General features: G+C 46.8%; 1 protein-coding gene across 1 annotated transcript in view; it reads left to right on the plus strand.

Moving 5' to 3' along the window:
* LOC138795802 (ceruloplasmin-like) overlaps positions 1-15,971 on the plus strand; it is a 57,394-nt gene that overhangs the window by 17,786 nt on the left and 23,637 nt on the right. The window contains exons 11-13 of the mRNA XM_069975384.1: positions 9,049-9,261; positions 9,827-10,031; positions 12,665-12,804. Coding sequence (XP_069831485.1) covers positions 9,049-9,261; positions 9,827-10,031; positions 12,665-12,804 — 558 coding nt within the window. The remainder of the gene's footprint in view (positions 1-9,048; positions 9,262-9,826; positions 10,032-12,664; positions 12,805-15,971) is intronic.

Here is a 15,971-nt window from a genome sequence, read left to right on the forward strand (position 1 = left end):
TTTTCAACCAAAACCCGGAGTGGATTGGAAACACAGATAGGCTATGTTCCCTTGATAAATTTCCCACTAAGTCTTTAAAGAGACTCTGTCAGTAGATTAATGTTGTCCTATTTAAGGATAGCCTAACCTAGTGACAGAGAAGCTGGACAGAATAATGTATCACTTACATTGTTCCGTGCAGCTGATTTGGCAATCTCCTTCTAATTAATGAGGACCGCTCACTGGTCCTCTCCACTATATGTGTGTGTGCTCATTACTCCTCGATATTCATGAACACCAGCTCCATTTGCCCACTGGCCACTGATTGGCAGTTGTCTAGCTATACTGTGCATATAAATTGTATATAGGCAGACAGCTGTCAATCAACAGCCGGAGGGCAGAGGGAATGGCGCAGCACAAAGCCCATACTCCTGCATATCAGAAGAACAACTGATGAGAATGATGTAAGTAACACACAATTCTGTTTAGCATTTCTGTCACTAGTTTATTCTGTCCTCATTTAAGTCAGCATAAACCTACTGACAGATTCCCTTTAAGGGTGCCTTCACACCTACCGGATCCGCAGCAGGTCTCACTTCTGCGGATTCATAGCGAGAACCGCTGCGGATCCGGTACCATTCACCCCTATGATAGCACATAGCGCTGTGAATATGTGCTTTAACCCCCCGCTGTCCGCAGCCCCGCCGCCGCATCAGCCAATCCCCGGCCGCATCGGCCCATCCCCGGCCGCATCAGCCCATCCCCGGCCACATCCTGCAGCCCGCCGCCGCCCGCATCCCCCCATCCCCGGCCGCATCCCACATCCCCCCATCCCCGGCCTCATCCTGCAGCCCGCCGCCGAGAGCATACAGTACCTGCTCGGCGGCGCAGCTGCAGTGAGGCCCCCGGCTCTGGTTCCACTCAGCTGATCTGAGCGGGACCGGAGCCGGCAGCCTCACTGCAGCCGCGCCGCCGAGCAGGTACTGTATGCTCTCGGCGGCGAGCTGCAGGATGCGGCCAGGGATGGGAGGATGGGGGGATGCGGGCTGCTGGATAATAATAATAATAATAATAATAATAATAATAATAATAATAATAATAACAATAATAATATTTATTTGTATAGCGCCAACAGATTCCGCAGAGCTTATTTAAATATATAAATACATTACAGCTTATATATTAAGTTATACAATGAATAAATTAAAATACCAAATTAGTGACCTGCTCTCAAGAGCTTACAGACTAGGATGACTGGGAGTAACACGAGAGGCAACAAGTGCTTTATTGGTCAATGTTCCAGTCATTGTACATGGAATCTCTAAGTGCCTATAGGTGACTGGTCAAGCCAGTCACAAGCCATTTTCTAAGCTCAGATAACAAGGACAGTGTAACTAGCACCGAAGAAGTTATAGAGAGGATGGAGAGGGGATAGCAAAGGGAGGCGAGATTACGAAATGTTATAAGCACGCCTGAAGAGATGGGTCTTCAGGGCACGCTTAAAACTGGGGATGTTGGAAATAAGTCTGAGGTCTTTGGGTAGGGAGTTCCAGAGAACTGGTGCAGCCCGAGAGAAGTCTTGGAGGCAGGAGTGAGAAGTTCTGATTAAAGAAAAGGTTAGTGTAAGGTCATTAGCAGAAAGCAGAGCACGGGAAGGATGGTAGGTGGAGATTAGGGAGGAGATATATAGAGGGGCAGAGTTGTGGAGAGCTTTATGGGTGAGGGTGAGGAGTTTGAAGTGGATTCTGGATTTAATGGGTAACCAGTGCAGTGACTGGCACAGAGGGGAAACGTCGGTATAGCGGCTGGAGAGGAAGATGAGCCTGGATGCTGCATGCAGGATGGACTGGAGAGGGGAGAGCTTAGAGAGAGGAAGACCGATTAGTAGGGAGTTACAGTAGTCAAGACGGGAATGGATCAGGGGGACAGTCAGAGTCTGAGCGGTATCAGTGGTGAGAAATGGACGGATTCTGGAGATGTTTTTGAGATGAAGATGACAGGAGCGTGTAAGAGCTTGGATATAGGGAGTAAAGGATAGATCAGAGTCTAGCATAACCCCCAGACATCGAGCTTGATGCACAGGAGTGATGCTAGTACCACAGACTGAGAGTGAGATGTCGGGTTTAGGTTTGTTAGAGGGAGGAAATACAAGAAGTTCAGTTTTAGAGAGATTAAGTTTGAGGAACAGAGAGGTCATAGTGTTAGAGAGAGCAGATAGGCAGTCATTTGTATTTTGCAGGAAGGCAGGAGTGATGTTACGGGAGGAGGTATATAGCTGGGTGTCATCAGCATAAAGATGGTATTGCAGGCCAAACCTGCTGATGGTCTGTCCGATGGGGGCTGTGTAGAGGGAGAAGAGGAGAGGACCCTGGACTGATCCCTGGGGAACCCCAACAGAGAGAGGTAAGGGAGAAGAAGTAGAGCCCGAGAAGGATACATTGAAAGAGCGGTCGGAGAGGTAGGAAGAGAACCAAGAGAGAACAGAGTCCTTAAGACCAAGAGAGCTGAGCATGGAGAGGAGAAGCTGGTGGTCCACGGTGTCAAACGCTGCTGAGAGATCCAAGAGAATCAGCAAGGAGTAGTTTCCTTGTGACTTGGCCTTCAGGAGGTCGTTTGACACCTTGGGGAAAGCCATAAGCGAAATTTGGGGGGGGGCAGGGGGGGCAGTGGCTCCTGGGCCCACACTGGCGGGGGCCCACTGAGGTCTCAAAGGCTTAATGCTGTCTGCAAAAGCTATTTCTTTTGCAGACAGCCTGCAGAGCGATGAGGAAGGACCTGTGGTGACGTCATAAGGGGGCGGGGCTGAGAACTGGAGAGGATTCTTGTGGATGAAGGACCTGTGGTGATGTCATGAGGGGGCGGGGCTGAGAAGATGCTGGTGCATGAAGGACATGTGATCATTGTCCTCTTATATCTCCTCCTGTAATGTGATAGATAGATAGATAGATAGATAGATAGATAGATAGATAGATAGATAGATAGATAGATAGATAGGAGATAGATAGAAGATAGATAGATAGATAGATAGATAGATAGATAGATAGATAGATAGATAGGAGAGAGATAGATAGATAGATAGATTCAGGAGAAAGCCGCACATCCAAGGTGGTATGGAGCGGGTGCTGGAAGGAGAAAGTCCCCTGGCTAGGGGATCACCATGTACACGTCCAGATAATCCTCAGCACACCAGCATAGGTGGTAAAACAAGTGATTTTAATCCATAAAGTACAGAGATACAAAAAGATGCGACGTTTCGACCTCCTCACGAGGTCATTATCAAGCATAGTGGGAGTGTCCAAGTGATGTCATTTTATAGCCAACAGCTTTGCATAATTAGTGGCGTCATAGATACATTTACATATGAAAACAAAATATCAAATACAATATAACACGCAATATGGTAAAGTGCATGAGTGGAATAACTGGACCTAATACAATACGGTCACAGAGATGGTGTATATCTGTGTAATCAAGGTGAAAAAGAAAGTGCAAAGTGCATAAACTTGATAATAAAAAGTTCATGTAGTAACTTAAGGGGTTAAGAGGAGGTCTGGGGCACTCACCGCAGCTGTAACGGCATGTAAGAGGAGACCACGAGGAGCAAAAATAATGGAGAGCGGTGTCTTGGCATAGCGTGAGGCAGGTGGCACTGCGCACGCGCCGACAGAGGAACCGCCCCCCGGTATGATGATGCGTTGTAGGGGAGTGTGTGGCAGCCGCGTCATGGGTCAGCGTGACGCAAAGTGGACTGCGCATGCGCTGGCTTCAGAGCGGCCCACAGTGCAGGGGTATGTGAATGAAAAGTTTGTATAACATCACTATGGCAACTGGGAATAGCCATACAAGTACGTAGTAGGAGAGTCCATAGGAAAGGAAAGACGGGCACCGGAGCAGAGAGAGACGGGGTCCCACGTTGGTACACGGACTCGAGCTCCAACCTGGACTTGTAAGAACCTGATGTCGCTCATGCCGTCGCCCCCGTTCGCTACATCCCTGTAGCAGACCGGAACGCAACCATAGTAGTCGCCCTTTACTCCACAGCTCCAAGTAGTGATGCCCATTGGTAAGAGAGGGTATGCCAAATTAAATGCTCCTGTGTGTCAATATGTGGTATATTGAATGAGTGACCCCATAGCCTCCAAATCTAAGAATAAAGATAACAAAAAATTAGTATATATAAGTTATACATATGTACACATATACACCATTCGGAAATCACAATGAGGGGGAGAAAGAGGATCAAACCATACTAACCACACATTTTAGGATGTGTGGTTAGTATGGTTTGATCCTCTTTCTCCCCCTCATTGTGATTTCCGAATGGTGTATATGTGTACATATGTATAACTTATATATACTAATTTTTTGTTATCTTTATTCTTAGATTTGGAGGCTATGGGGTCACTCATTCAATATACCACATATTGACACACAGGAGCATTTAATTTGGCATACCCTCTCTTACCAATGGGCATCACTACTTGGAGCTGTGGAGTAAAGGGCGACTACTATGGTTGCGTTCCGGTCTGCTACAGGGATGTAGCGAACGGGGGCGACGGCATGAGCGACATCAGGTTCTTACAAGTCCAGGTTGGAGCTCGAGTCCGTGTACCAACGTGGGACCCCGTCTCTCTCTGCTCCGGTGCCCGTCTTTCCTTTCCTATGGACTCTCCTACTACGTACTTGTATGGCTATTCCCAGTTGCCATAGTGATGTTATACAAACTTTTCATTCACATACCCCTGCACTGTGGGCCGCTCTGAAGCCAGCGCATGCGCAGTCCACTTTGCGTCACGCTGACCCATGACGCGGCTGCCACACACTCCCCTACAACGCATCATCATACCGGGGGGCGGTTCCTCTGTCGGCGCGTGCGCAGTGCCACCTGCCTCACGCTATGCCAAGACACCGCTCTCCATTATTTTTGCTCCTCGTGGTCTCCTCTTACATGCCGTTACAGCTGCGGTGAGTGCCCCAGACCTCCTCTTAACCCCTTAAGTTACTACATGAACTTTTTATTATCAAGTTTATGCACTTTGCACTTTCTTTTTCACCTTGATTACACAGATATACACCATCTCTGTGACCGTATTGTATTAGGTCCAGTTATTCCACTCATGCACTTTACCATATTGCGTGTTATATTGTATTTGATATTTTGTTTTCATATGTAAATGTATCTATGACGCCACTAATTATGCAAAGCTGTTGGCTATAAAATGACATCACTTGGACACTCCCACTATGCTTGATAATGACCTCGTGAGGAGGTCGAAACGTCGCATCTTTTTGTATCTCTGTACTTTATGGATTAAAATCACTTGTTTTACCACCTATGCTGGTGTGCTGAGGATTATCTGGACGTGTAGATAGATAGATAGATAGATAGGAGATAGATAGATAGATAGATAGATAGATAGATAGATAGATAGATAGGAAATGGATATCTAGCAGCTCATCACATATCTTGGATTGTACATGTATGATCACAACCAGCTCACCCCTTTGAGGCTATGTTCACACTGCGTATGTTTCTGCACGTAGTTTTGAGGTTGATGCGTTCGCTTGAAAGTATACGATATTCGCCCGCACAATGCACACTACGTATGAGCTTACGGCCGGATCGTATGCAGCGCTGTGAAAAATGAACAAGACCATTGTTTGAGGACGGAAATGTAGAAACTCACGGCCGTGGACTTCCATGCGGTCCCGTACGAAGTACTTATTTCAGCCAAATTGAACTTGATTTTTCGATCCAAAAGTTTCTGTGAGTTTTACTGGGCTGGGTGAAGATTTCCAAGTAAATGACCTGTTTCAGATCGCTTTGAATCAAGCTAGGGAAGCATAACTGTACTACGGGCGTATGTTCGCAGTGCGTACGCATCCGGCCGCATGTCGATTTTTCCCACGCCCGTAGTTTCAGCCGCACATGTACGCCGGCGTACGAAATGCAGCCGGACTCATACGCAGTGTGAACATAGCCTTAATGTCTAAAAACTTATTACCTATACCGTTATTATTTTTAGGCAAAGATAATCTGGTTAAAAGGGTTCTCCAGAATTAAGAAAAAAAAACATAGTTCTTCCAAAACAGCGCCACCCCTGCTCTTAGGTTGTGTGTGGTATCACAGCTTGGCACTATTCACTTCAGTCGAATACCACACACAAACTGAGGACAAGAGTGGTGCTTTCTGTGGAAAAAGGCAGCTATATTTTTCTAATCTTAAGCACAATTTTTTTGTGGTTCTATATGTGAAATGTACAGAAGCTTCTTACACTGCTCTTTATCCTTATCCACTATGAGTAATGTAGAAGAATATTCCCTTTATTATTCAGAAAGCCTTGTCACCTGCTGAGGTTCCCTATGGGTAAGGTTGGTTGGGGGCCCACTCAGACTCACTCGCCCCCCCTAGGCTGAACCTCTAGCTACGCCCCTGGTGAGAGCAGTTTCAGTGGAGTGAAGGGATCGAAAGCCAGACTGTAGAGGGTCAAGAAGAGAGTTATCAGAGAGATAGCGAGTAAGGCGAGAGTAGACAAGACGTTCCAGGAGCTTACAGATGAAGGGGAGATTAGAAACAGGCTGATAGTTGGCTGCACAGGATGGGTCTAAAGAAGGTTTTTTCAGTAGCGGGGTAATTACAGAGTGCTTGAATGAGGAGGGAAAGATACAAGAGGAGAGGGAGAGGTTGAATATTTTGGTGAGGTGAGTAGTGACAGCAGGAGAGAGGGACTGGAGGAGGTGGGAGGGAATAGGGTCACTAGGGCAGGTAGTAGGACGAGAGGAGGAGAGGAGCTTGGCAACTTCTTCCTCTGTCACTGGATCAAAAGCAGAGAGTGAAGAGAAGGTGGGAGAGGGGATGGGATCTATGGGGCTTTGGGGCTGGGAGGTGATGTCAGAACGGATGGTGTCAATTTTGGATTTGAAGTAGGAGGCCAAATCTTCAGTGCAGAGGTCAGTGATGGGTGACTGGGCTTTGGGCTTGAGAAGAAAATTAAAGGTGTCAAAAAGGCGTTTTGGATTTTTTGACAGTGAAGAGATGAGGGAGGTGAAATAAGATTGTTTGGCAAGGTGAAGGGCAGAGTAATAAGATTTGAGGGTGAATTTGTAATGAATGATATCTGCGGAGGTTCTCGATTTCCTCCACAGACGTTCAGCCGTCCTAGAGCACCGCCGAAGAAAGCGAGTTTCCGGGGTGTGCCAGGGCTGCTGGCATCTGTGGCGGGGTGTGCGTAGAGTAGGAGGGGCTACAGAGTCTAGGGTAGTTTTCAGGGTGTTGTGGTAGTGTTGTGCGGCCGTGTTTGGGCAGGTGAGGGATGAGATTGGGGACAGTGAGGATTGTAGGGAGTCAATGAGTTGTTGATGCGGCCGGGGATGGGAGGATGGGGGGGATGCGGCGGGGGATGGGGCTGGTGGATGCGGGATGCGGGATGCGGGCTGCTGGATGCGGCCGGGATGGGCTGATGCGGCCGGGGATGGGGAATGCGGCGGGGCTGCGGCCAGCGGGGGGTTAAAGCAAATATTCACAGCTGCGAGTATGTGCTATCATAGGGGTGAATTGATACTGGATACGCAGCTGATCTCGCTGCAAATCCGCAGAAGTGAGTTCTGCTGCGGATCCCGTAGGTGTGAAGGCACCCTAAAGCGACTTTGTACCCACAATCTAACCCCCCCAAGCCGCTTGTACCTTTGGATAGCTGCTTTTAATCCAAGATCTGTGCTGGGGTCGGTTTGGCAGGTAATGCAGTTATTGTCCTAAAAAACTACTTTTAAACTTGCAGCCTGCGCCAAACGGGAGTATCTGTGCCCTAACTTTGCACCACCCCTCCATCCCTCCTCCCCACCCTCTTCATCATTAGGAATGCTCCAGGCAGATTGCCTCCTATTCCCCACCTATGTCAGCCCGACAAATGGGCTGGATCGTTAAGCACCTGTGCAGTGTTCAGCATGTAGAAAATGTTCCAGTGGCATTCCTAATGATGAAGAGGGTGGGGAGGAGGGACGGAGGGGTGGTGCAAAGTAAGGGCACAGATACTCCCGTTTGGCACGGGCTGCAATTTTAAAAGTATTTTTTTAGGACAATAACTGCATCACCTGCCGAACGGACCGCAGGACAGAGCTTGGATTAAAAGCAGCTATCCGAAGGTACAAGTGGTTTTGGGGGGTCAGATTGTGGGTACAGATTCGCTTTAAAGGGTTTGTCCTACCAGTTACATTTGTCTCCTGTCCACAGTATAAGGCTATGTTCACACAACACAAGAGACCGGCCGTTCCGTGACCCGCCCGAACGGCTGGTGCTGCAGTACCGGCCTGATGATCTTTAGCGCCGCAGAGTTCTGATGCGGGTGCATCCATGCGCACCCGCATCAGAACTCCCCCACAGCACATTATGGAGCGTCCGGCCTGAGTCGCTCGCTCCATAGTGTGCACTGACAGGGTTTCCTGCAGTCGCTCTTCAATAAATAGCGGCCGCAGAAAACTGACATGTCAATTTTCTACGGTGCCGTTAGGGATTCCGGCTGGAGTGTATACTATGTGTCTACACTCTGGACGGGATTCCCTCAGAAGGCAGCTCTAAGTGAGTTCCGTGGGGATCACGGCCGTTGTAACAAAGGCTGTGATTCCCACAGAACTTACGTTGTGTGAACATAGCCTAAGGGTTAAAAACCCAGGGTTAAGGGTTACGTTTTTGAGAACTTAGCAGCTGAGGTGGCCGCCTTTCAGCCAAATGCATTTGTTGTGGTCTAGCAGTAGACACACTTTTTGGGCTGTTGTGGGGTAGATTACATTTCATTCAATTTATTTATTTTGTTATATAACCATTGTATAATTTTTTGCTGCAACATGGTAGTTTGGCAGAAGGTACTTAGTAATCCCACACACATCATTTTCCCATTTTCAGCCTATTGGAATACATAGAGGGCAGCACCAGTAGATTATGCCCATATGTACTCTTCATTTCTTTCTTTGTGCTTTATAAATTTTACTATTCAAAAACAAATATTTCTCCAACAAAAACATCTATTGTCTTCTTATACTAATGGTGTTCTATATATTTTTCCCTATAAACAGCAATTAATGGATACATGTATGGAAACCAGCCTGGGCTAGATATGTGTAAAGGAGACTCAGTCCGTTGGCATATGCTGGGATTAGGCAATGAAGTTGACATGCATGGAATACACTTTACAGGAAATACCATTCAGATCCATGAAACCACAAGGGATGTAGCAAGCTTATTTCCACACATCTCATACGGAGTAATAATGACCCCTGACAATGAAGGTAAGTTACAGAAAATAATTTTACAAGTAAAAGCTGGCATTAATTTAAAGAGGTTTTCCGAGTTATCTTGATATACCTTTAATAAACTTCTCTTGCCATATACTGAATATGTGTCTTCGGATTCTTTAGCCATTTCTGTCACTTTCCCTCATTTTCTGTATCAGTCATGTGTTGCAGTGACGTCACTGACCCAGGCCAGTGGTGACATCACCAAGCCAGCCAACATATAGCTATTTACGTGCCTTGTAAGTTTTCAGAGACTTCCAAACAGCTCTCTAAATACTGGCCAATTAACCCCCCTCTTGCATAATCAATATGTAAAAAAATAAAAAAATAAATAAAAATAAATAAATAAATAAATATAAAAAAAAAAATATATATATATATATATATATATATATATATATATATATATATATATATATATATACATCTCAGTATAATATACTGATAGAAGAAACAATGTTATTCCCTTCCTGCCTGGCTTTTCCCATCATCCAGCTATCCAGCTCCAGCTTCACAATCACCTTTCAAGAAATACACTTATATATTTTTGTCTTCTCAGGTGTTTTTGATGTTGAATGTATGACCACCGACCATTACAAGGGAGGAATGAGGCAGCATTACAGGGTTAAATCTTGTAGTTCGCAGTTACCCCGACTAGAGTTGTTCCAGACACACACATATTTCATTGCAGCAGAAGAGGTTGAATGGGACTATTCTCCAAACCGGACCTGGGAACATGAACGGCATGAGATCCACGAGGAGAGGTAATTGTTTACTGCCACATACTATTTTTTTAATTCAATTTTTGTTAAAAATTTTTAATTAAATTTATACATGAACAAGACATGCAGAACAAACATTTTGCCTATCCCACCCACTGGCTAAAGGAACCAACAAAAACGGTAAGGTGAGACCGACATAGTCCATTAGTGTGATCTAACCATCTTTCCCAAAATTTTACATATTTTGTGTGGTGCAATTAAGTGAAGACAGAGTCTTGGTTGAATCGAATAGTGGTTTACACTTGTGACTGGTACAGAACAGTCTTTTGGATAGCTTGACTTGAATACAGAGAGGACCAGGGTGCTACCAAGAGGACCTGTCTGTTAAAGGGGAACTACAGATAAGAAAAACTTGTTTTCTATTAAAAGTACATTAAAAGTTATATAGATGTGTCTATACAATGTATTACTGTATCTGTGCTGTTCTGCCACACTGGTAGCTGATAGAAATCTAGGAAGTGAAGAAAAATGGCCTCTGTGCCAATTCACATTGTCTCCTGCTCCTTCTGCTAACCCTCCTCAGGAGACAAATCTTCCATGCCATGTTTGCTGATCATGCAGATAGGGGGCAGGCCGTGATATCACAAGAGGCTTGGCTAAATAACCCAATCCCCTGACTGATTCACCATCTCTGACCGGCCAGACGCAGGTGCAGCACTAATTTTACTGATTCTAATGGGTGGGGGCTGTGATGATCACATGAGGGAAAACATTGCATTCTGGGAAATACCAAACCAGGAAGAACAGAAACACAAAACAGAGCAAACCCCCCCCCCCCCAAACAAATGGATTTTTGGTAGTTTAAAAACTGGGATAGACAGGTAAGTAATGCGTTATTCTTCTGCAAAAGTTTCATTTTTTTTAACCTCTACCTGGAGTTCCCCTTAAAGTACAGAACTCTATCGGAGGACTGTGTAGACTTTACTGAGAAGAAGGTACCCAAAGTCACAGATTTTCAATGCTGCTCCTTGCCGGAAGAGATTGCAGAGTGCCAGATCCAGGAACACGGGCCTTGGGCTTGAGGAACATCAGTGGGCAACTTAGCTATTTGCTGCTTTTGTAACCACTGGGGACAATACTTTGAGACCCTAGGATTTCCTGAGACAAACTAGATCAATCGCTCCAGACATGGATATGTGCATTCCCCTACGCTGGTGGTGACCCCTGCTTAAGGCTGAAGCCCCTATTACACGTGGAAGCAGCAAGCGAGTGAGTCCGCGGCAGCCGCGGGGCGGTGCGGGGGGGCTGCCCGGGTGATTGATAAATCGTCTGGGCAGCCCAAAGAAGATAGCGGCTGTCTGCTGCCGCCGCTCCTATCGTTCAGAGCTACGGCAGCAGATCGTTGCTATCTAAGTTGTTTGTCTTTCAACATGTTGAAGGACAAAAGACTGCACCAATCAGCCAACATTGTTCATGTCAGCTGATCGTTGCTTTCCATTACACGGGACGAATATCGGCTGAATACGACCGTGTAATAGGGCCTTTAGGCGGCCATATTAATTATGTGAAAGCTTTTAGGAAGAATAGTTTCTGCCAGGATCAGGCACCTGGCCACAAGGACCAGGCCCTGAGGCAACTCTCTAGATCAGCAGTACTGGTCCTGTTTAGGATACACTTACTAGACTAAAGCAGACTAGACTTAACTGAACACCATAACCTATATATAGGCTAAATCTGGGCTAATACCCTATTGGTGGGGAAACACTGAGGTACTTAGCACTAGGTCCCATTGGTTGAGAACTTGCTAGAGCTCACCAGGGGTAGATTCAGTTGTGAACAAGGCGCGAGAAGCACTGAAACGCGTAAACTTTTATTATTACTGTCCTATGTGAAGATTTTCTAATAAAGTATGGAATTTTAATGGTACATGCCGACCTGGTACTGGACTCTTTTCTCTGGTATATATATATATATATATATATATATCCTATTATATGCCACTGTTGGGAGGCTAAAAAAATACACCTTAGGATCGCAGATCTCTAGACCTTTATTTTAGTTCTTTGTAGGGATTTTAATCTTACACATGACTATTATGCCAGAGATTTATAAAAATATTTTTTTACTGTCAGTACTTAATAAAAATATGTATTGAGAGACTGCAGGCCGAGATCCTGAAAACTGTGCTAAAAAAAACTGTATAGCTTTGTTATACTGTACAACCTGTATTTTATGAAATTGTAGTATCATGTTTAAAGGGGTACTTCAGAGAAGTATTCTTTCCAGTCCAACACAGTGCTCTCTGCTGCCACCCTTGTCCATGTCAGGAACTGTCTAGAGTAGTAGCAAATCCACTTCTGCTGTGGACAGTTCCTGACTTTGATAGAGGTTGCAGTAGGGAGCATTAGTAGGGAGCAGAGTGGATTGGAAAAAAAAAACACCACTTCCTGCACGACATAAAGCACCTAATATGTACTGGAAGATTTGAGTTAAACAGAGATAATCTACAAATCTGTATAATTTTCTGTTAATGCTTTTCATTCATGGCTGCAAAGTATTACCCCATTACTGCCTCCCCCTTACATCATCTAGAGTAGAGTTATATTTGACATTGATTTGTTAGTTAATGTGCACTAAAACATTATATATCACCCAGTTCCTATTTTCCTTCAAAGTCCAGGAGATGTCTTTCTAAATAAAACCCGAAAATCCATTGGTTCAAAATATAAAAAAGCTGTGTACCGAGAATATACGGACAAATCCTTTACAGTACAAAAGGAAAGAATAGGAAACCAGGAGCATTTGGGTATTCTAGGTAAGCAGAATGCCTTTGGATTTTATCTAAATATTTTTTCTTGTATATTTTGCTGGTATGTGTTGGGAAACCTACGGTAGGCCTATTATTTTAATAGACTGAACATAGTCTACTAAGCACTCCCCTGAAATGAATGGTACAGAATTTCTAGAATAGGATGATGACAGGGTAAGCATTGGACATACAGCTTGCAGCCAACAAGATGCTGGGACAGGACACCAATGCCCGGCACAATGAAGTAACATCATCATGCCTATGGGTGCAGTGCCTCCAGGTGCACAGGCTGTGTAAAGGTCTGTAGGCTGATCTCTGATCAGAAGCAAAACCCTATGATTAACTTTTCATTAGTATAATATAGGTCCCCTCCAAAATAAGAAAGTGCTTCAGTATATGGGATTGTGCAAAGGCACTTTGAATGACTGGGAAGGCCTTGCATGCACATTCTAAACCTTTTTTAATATGGAGACATTGGGGGAGATTTATCAAACATGGTGTAAAGTGAAACAGACTTAGTTGCCCCTAGCACCCAATCAGACTCCACCTTTCATTCCTCACAGACTTTTTGGAAAATGAAAAGTGGAATCTGATTGGTTGCTAGGGGCAACTGAGCCAGTTTCACTTTACACCATTTTTGATTAGAATCTAATTAAAAAAAGACTACAACAAATAACCACCATACCATACGATATAAGGATTTAAAGGGGTATTCCCCCCCCAAAATTTTTTGCATTAATACGTTGCCCACCCGTAGCTTTCCATCTTTCCAATATAAAGTTATTACGGATTCTGCACAGTTTTGCTGTTATCTAGAAGCACTCACCCCCACCGTTTGCATAGAATCATCAGCTCTCAGTCCACTCCAACACGCTCCCTGCTCCTGGCCCTCACCCTCCGAGACGGCATCACGCGTCCTCCCTCTCTTCAATGGGCTGGCTTCTAACCCTGCCTATTGAAGTGAGGGAGTACACTGACAGCTGCTGCTGTCTCCCGACTGCCTCCCCCCAGGTCACCTGTGTGCCCCCTTGCCCCTGAACACACCTGTGCCCCCCCCCCCCCCCCCCGCAGCTCACCTCGGCACCCCCTGCCCCCCCTCCGGGACTCACCGGCACCACAACCCCCGTTCTCACCCGCGGCACGACCACCCCCGTTCTCACCCGCAGCACCTCGGCCCAAAACCCCCCCGTCTCACCCGTGGCACAGCTGGCAGCGGCGGTACCAACACCCCTGGACCCCACACAGCTCAGTACAGCACCCCCCACCGCCGGCTACTTTGCTTGGTTGCCGGGATGCGGGGGGGTGCTATGGGGCGCTCACTAATCGTCCGATCCCCCCCCTCCTCCTATACCAAGTACATCCCCCCCCCTTCCGATACCGAATACATCAGCCCCTCATCAGATCTGCAGCACAGAACGCTGTGAGCTCCTGCTGTGATGGAAGCTGAGACGGCCCGGTGCTGCAGATCTGATGAGGGGGTGATGTATTCGGTATCGGAAGGGGGGGGTGATGTACTTGGTATAGGAGGAGGGGGGGGGATCGGACGATTAGTGAGCGCCCCATAGCACCAACCCCCCCCACCCCGCATCCCGGCAACCAAGCAAAGTAGCCGGCGGCGGGGGGTGCTGTACTGAGCTGTGTGGGGTCCGGGGGTGTCGGTACCGCCGCTGCCAGCTGTGCCACGGGTGAGACGGGGGGGGGGGGGGGCGAGGTGCTGCGGGTGGGAACGGGGGTGGTGGTGTCTCCCCCCCCAAGCCTTCACCTCCTCTCCCACCCCCCCCCTTCAGATCTCTCTCCCCCCCTTCACCTCCTCTCCCCCCTCTTTACATCTCCCCCCCCCTTCACATCTCTCCCCCCCCTTCACATCTCTCTCCCCCCCTTCACATCTCTCTCCCCCCTTCACATCTCTCTCCCCCCTTCACATCTCTCTCCCCCCCTTCACATCTCTCTCTCCCCCTTCACATCTCTCTCCCCCCTTCACATCTCTCCCCCCCTTCACATCTTTCTCTCCCCCTTCACATCTCTCCCCCCTTCACATCTCTCCCCCCTTCACATCTCTCCCCCCTTCATATCTCTCCCCCCTTCACATCTCTCTCTCCCCCCTTCACATCTCTCCCCCCCTTCACATCTCTCTCCCCCCCTTCACATCTCTCCCCCACCTTCACCTCCCCCATAACCTCCTCTCTCCTCCATCTTCACCTCCTCTCTCCTTCCTCCTCCATATAGATATATAGGGTCATTGTACTTCGCAACTCAACCCACGGCACCCAACCCCCCCACGCACGGCTCACCAGCTGACCTGCGGCCCCCCTCACTCAAATAATTTAACTCTGCTAAGCAACACTCTCAACTCTGCTATGCAACGCACACAACTCTGCTATGCAACGCAAACAACTCTGCTATGCAACGCACACAACTCTGCTATGCAACGCACACAACTCTGCTATGCAACGCACACAACTCTGCTATGCAACGCACACAACTCTACTATGCAACGCACACAACACTGCTATGCAACGCACACAACACTGCTATGCAACGCACACAACACTGCTATGCAACGCACTCAACACTGCTATGCAACGCACTCAACTCTGCTATGCTACGCTCTCAACTCTGTTATATCTTGTTGATATCAGCTCTGCTACATCAGGGACCAATCAGACGTAAGCATTGCATGATGGGAGATGTAGTTTTCTGGCTGGAGCCATGTTGGATATAGTCCGGCTTTCTAAAAAAACTTATAACTCAGGAACGAAAGCAGCTAGAAAGACGGGAGACGGCTCAAAATTCTCAGGGGGACTTGGTGAGTAAGACTAGCTAGGTTTGGGAGCATTTTATTTTTTTAGCTCTTGGGGGGAATACCCCTTTAAACACACAAAAACACAGAAAAATGCAGCAGCTCACTGCAATGGCAAGATGCTGACCCAATACAGATATCAAAATCACTAAAAGCAGCCCCCTCAACTGCTAAAAAAAATCTCCATAAAAATAATGAGGCTCTTGGTTACCATTTGCAAATAGTGTAAACCATCCCACTACGATAAGGTGGCCTCATGCTGGGGATGGGCCTACACTGTGCTTTAGCCTCCCCCTGGCATATAATAAGCCTATGCTCTGGGCATGCAGGACCCAACTGTTACCGGCAAAAGTAATAACCACCTTTTTTATAT

The sequence above is a fragment of the Dendropsophus ebraccatus genome, chromosome 6 (assembly GCF_027789765.1).
Source record: "Dendropsophus ebraccatus isolate aDenEbr1 chromosome 6, aDenEbr1.pat, whole genome shotgun sequence".
Classification (NCBI taxonomy): domain Eukaryota; kingdom Metazoa; phylum Chordata; class Amphibia; order Anura; family Hylidae; genus Dendropsophus; species Dendropsophus ebraccatus.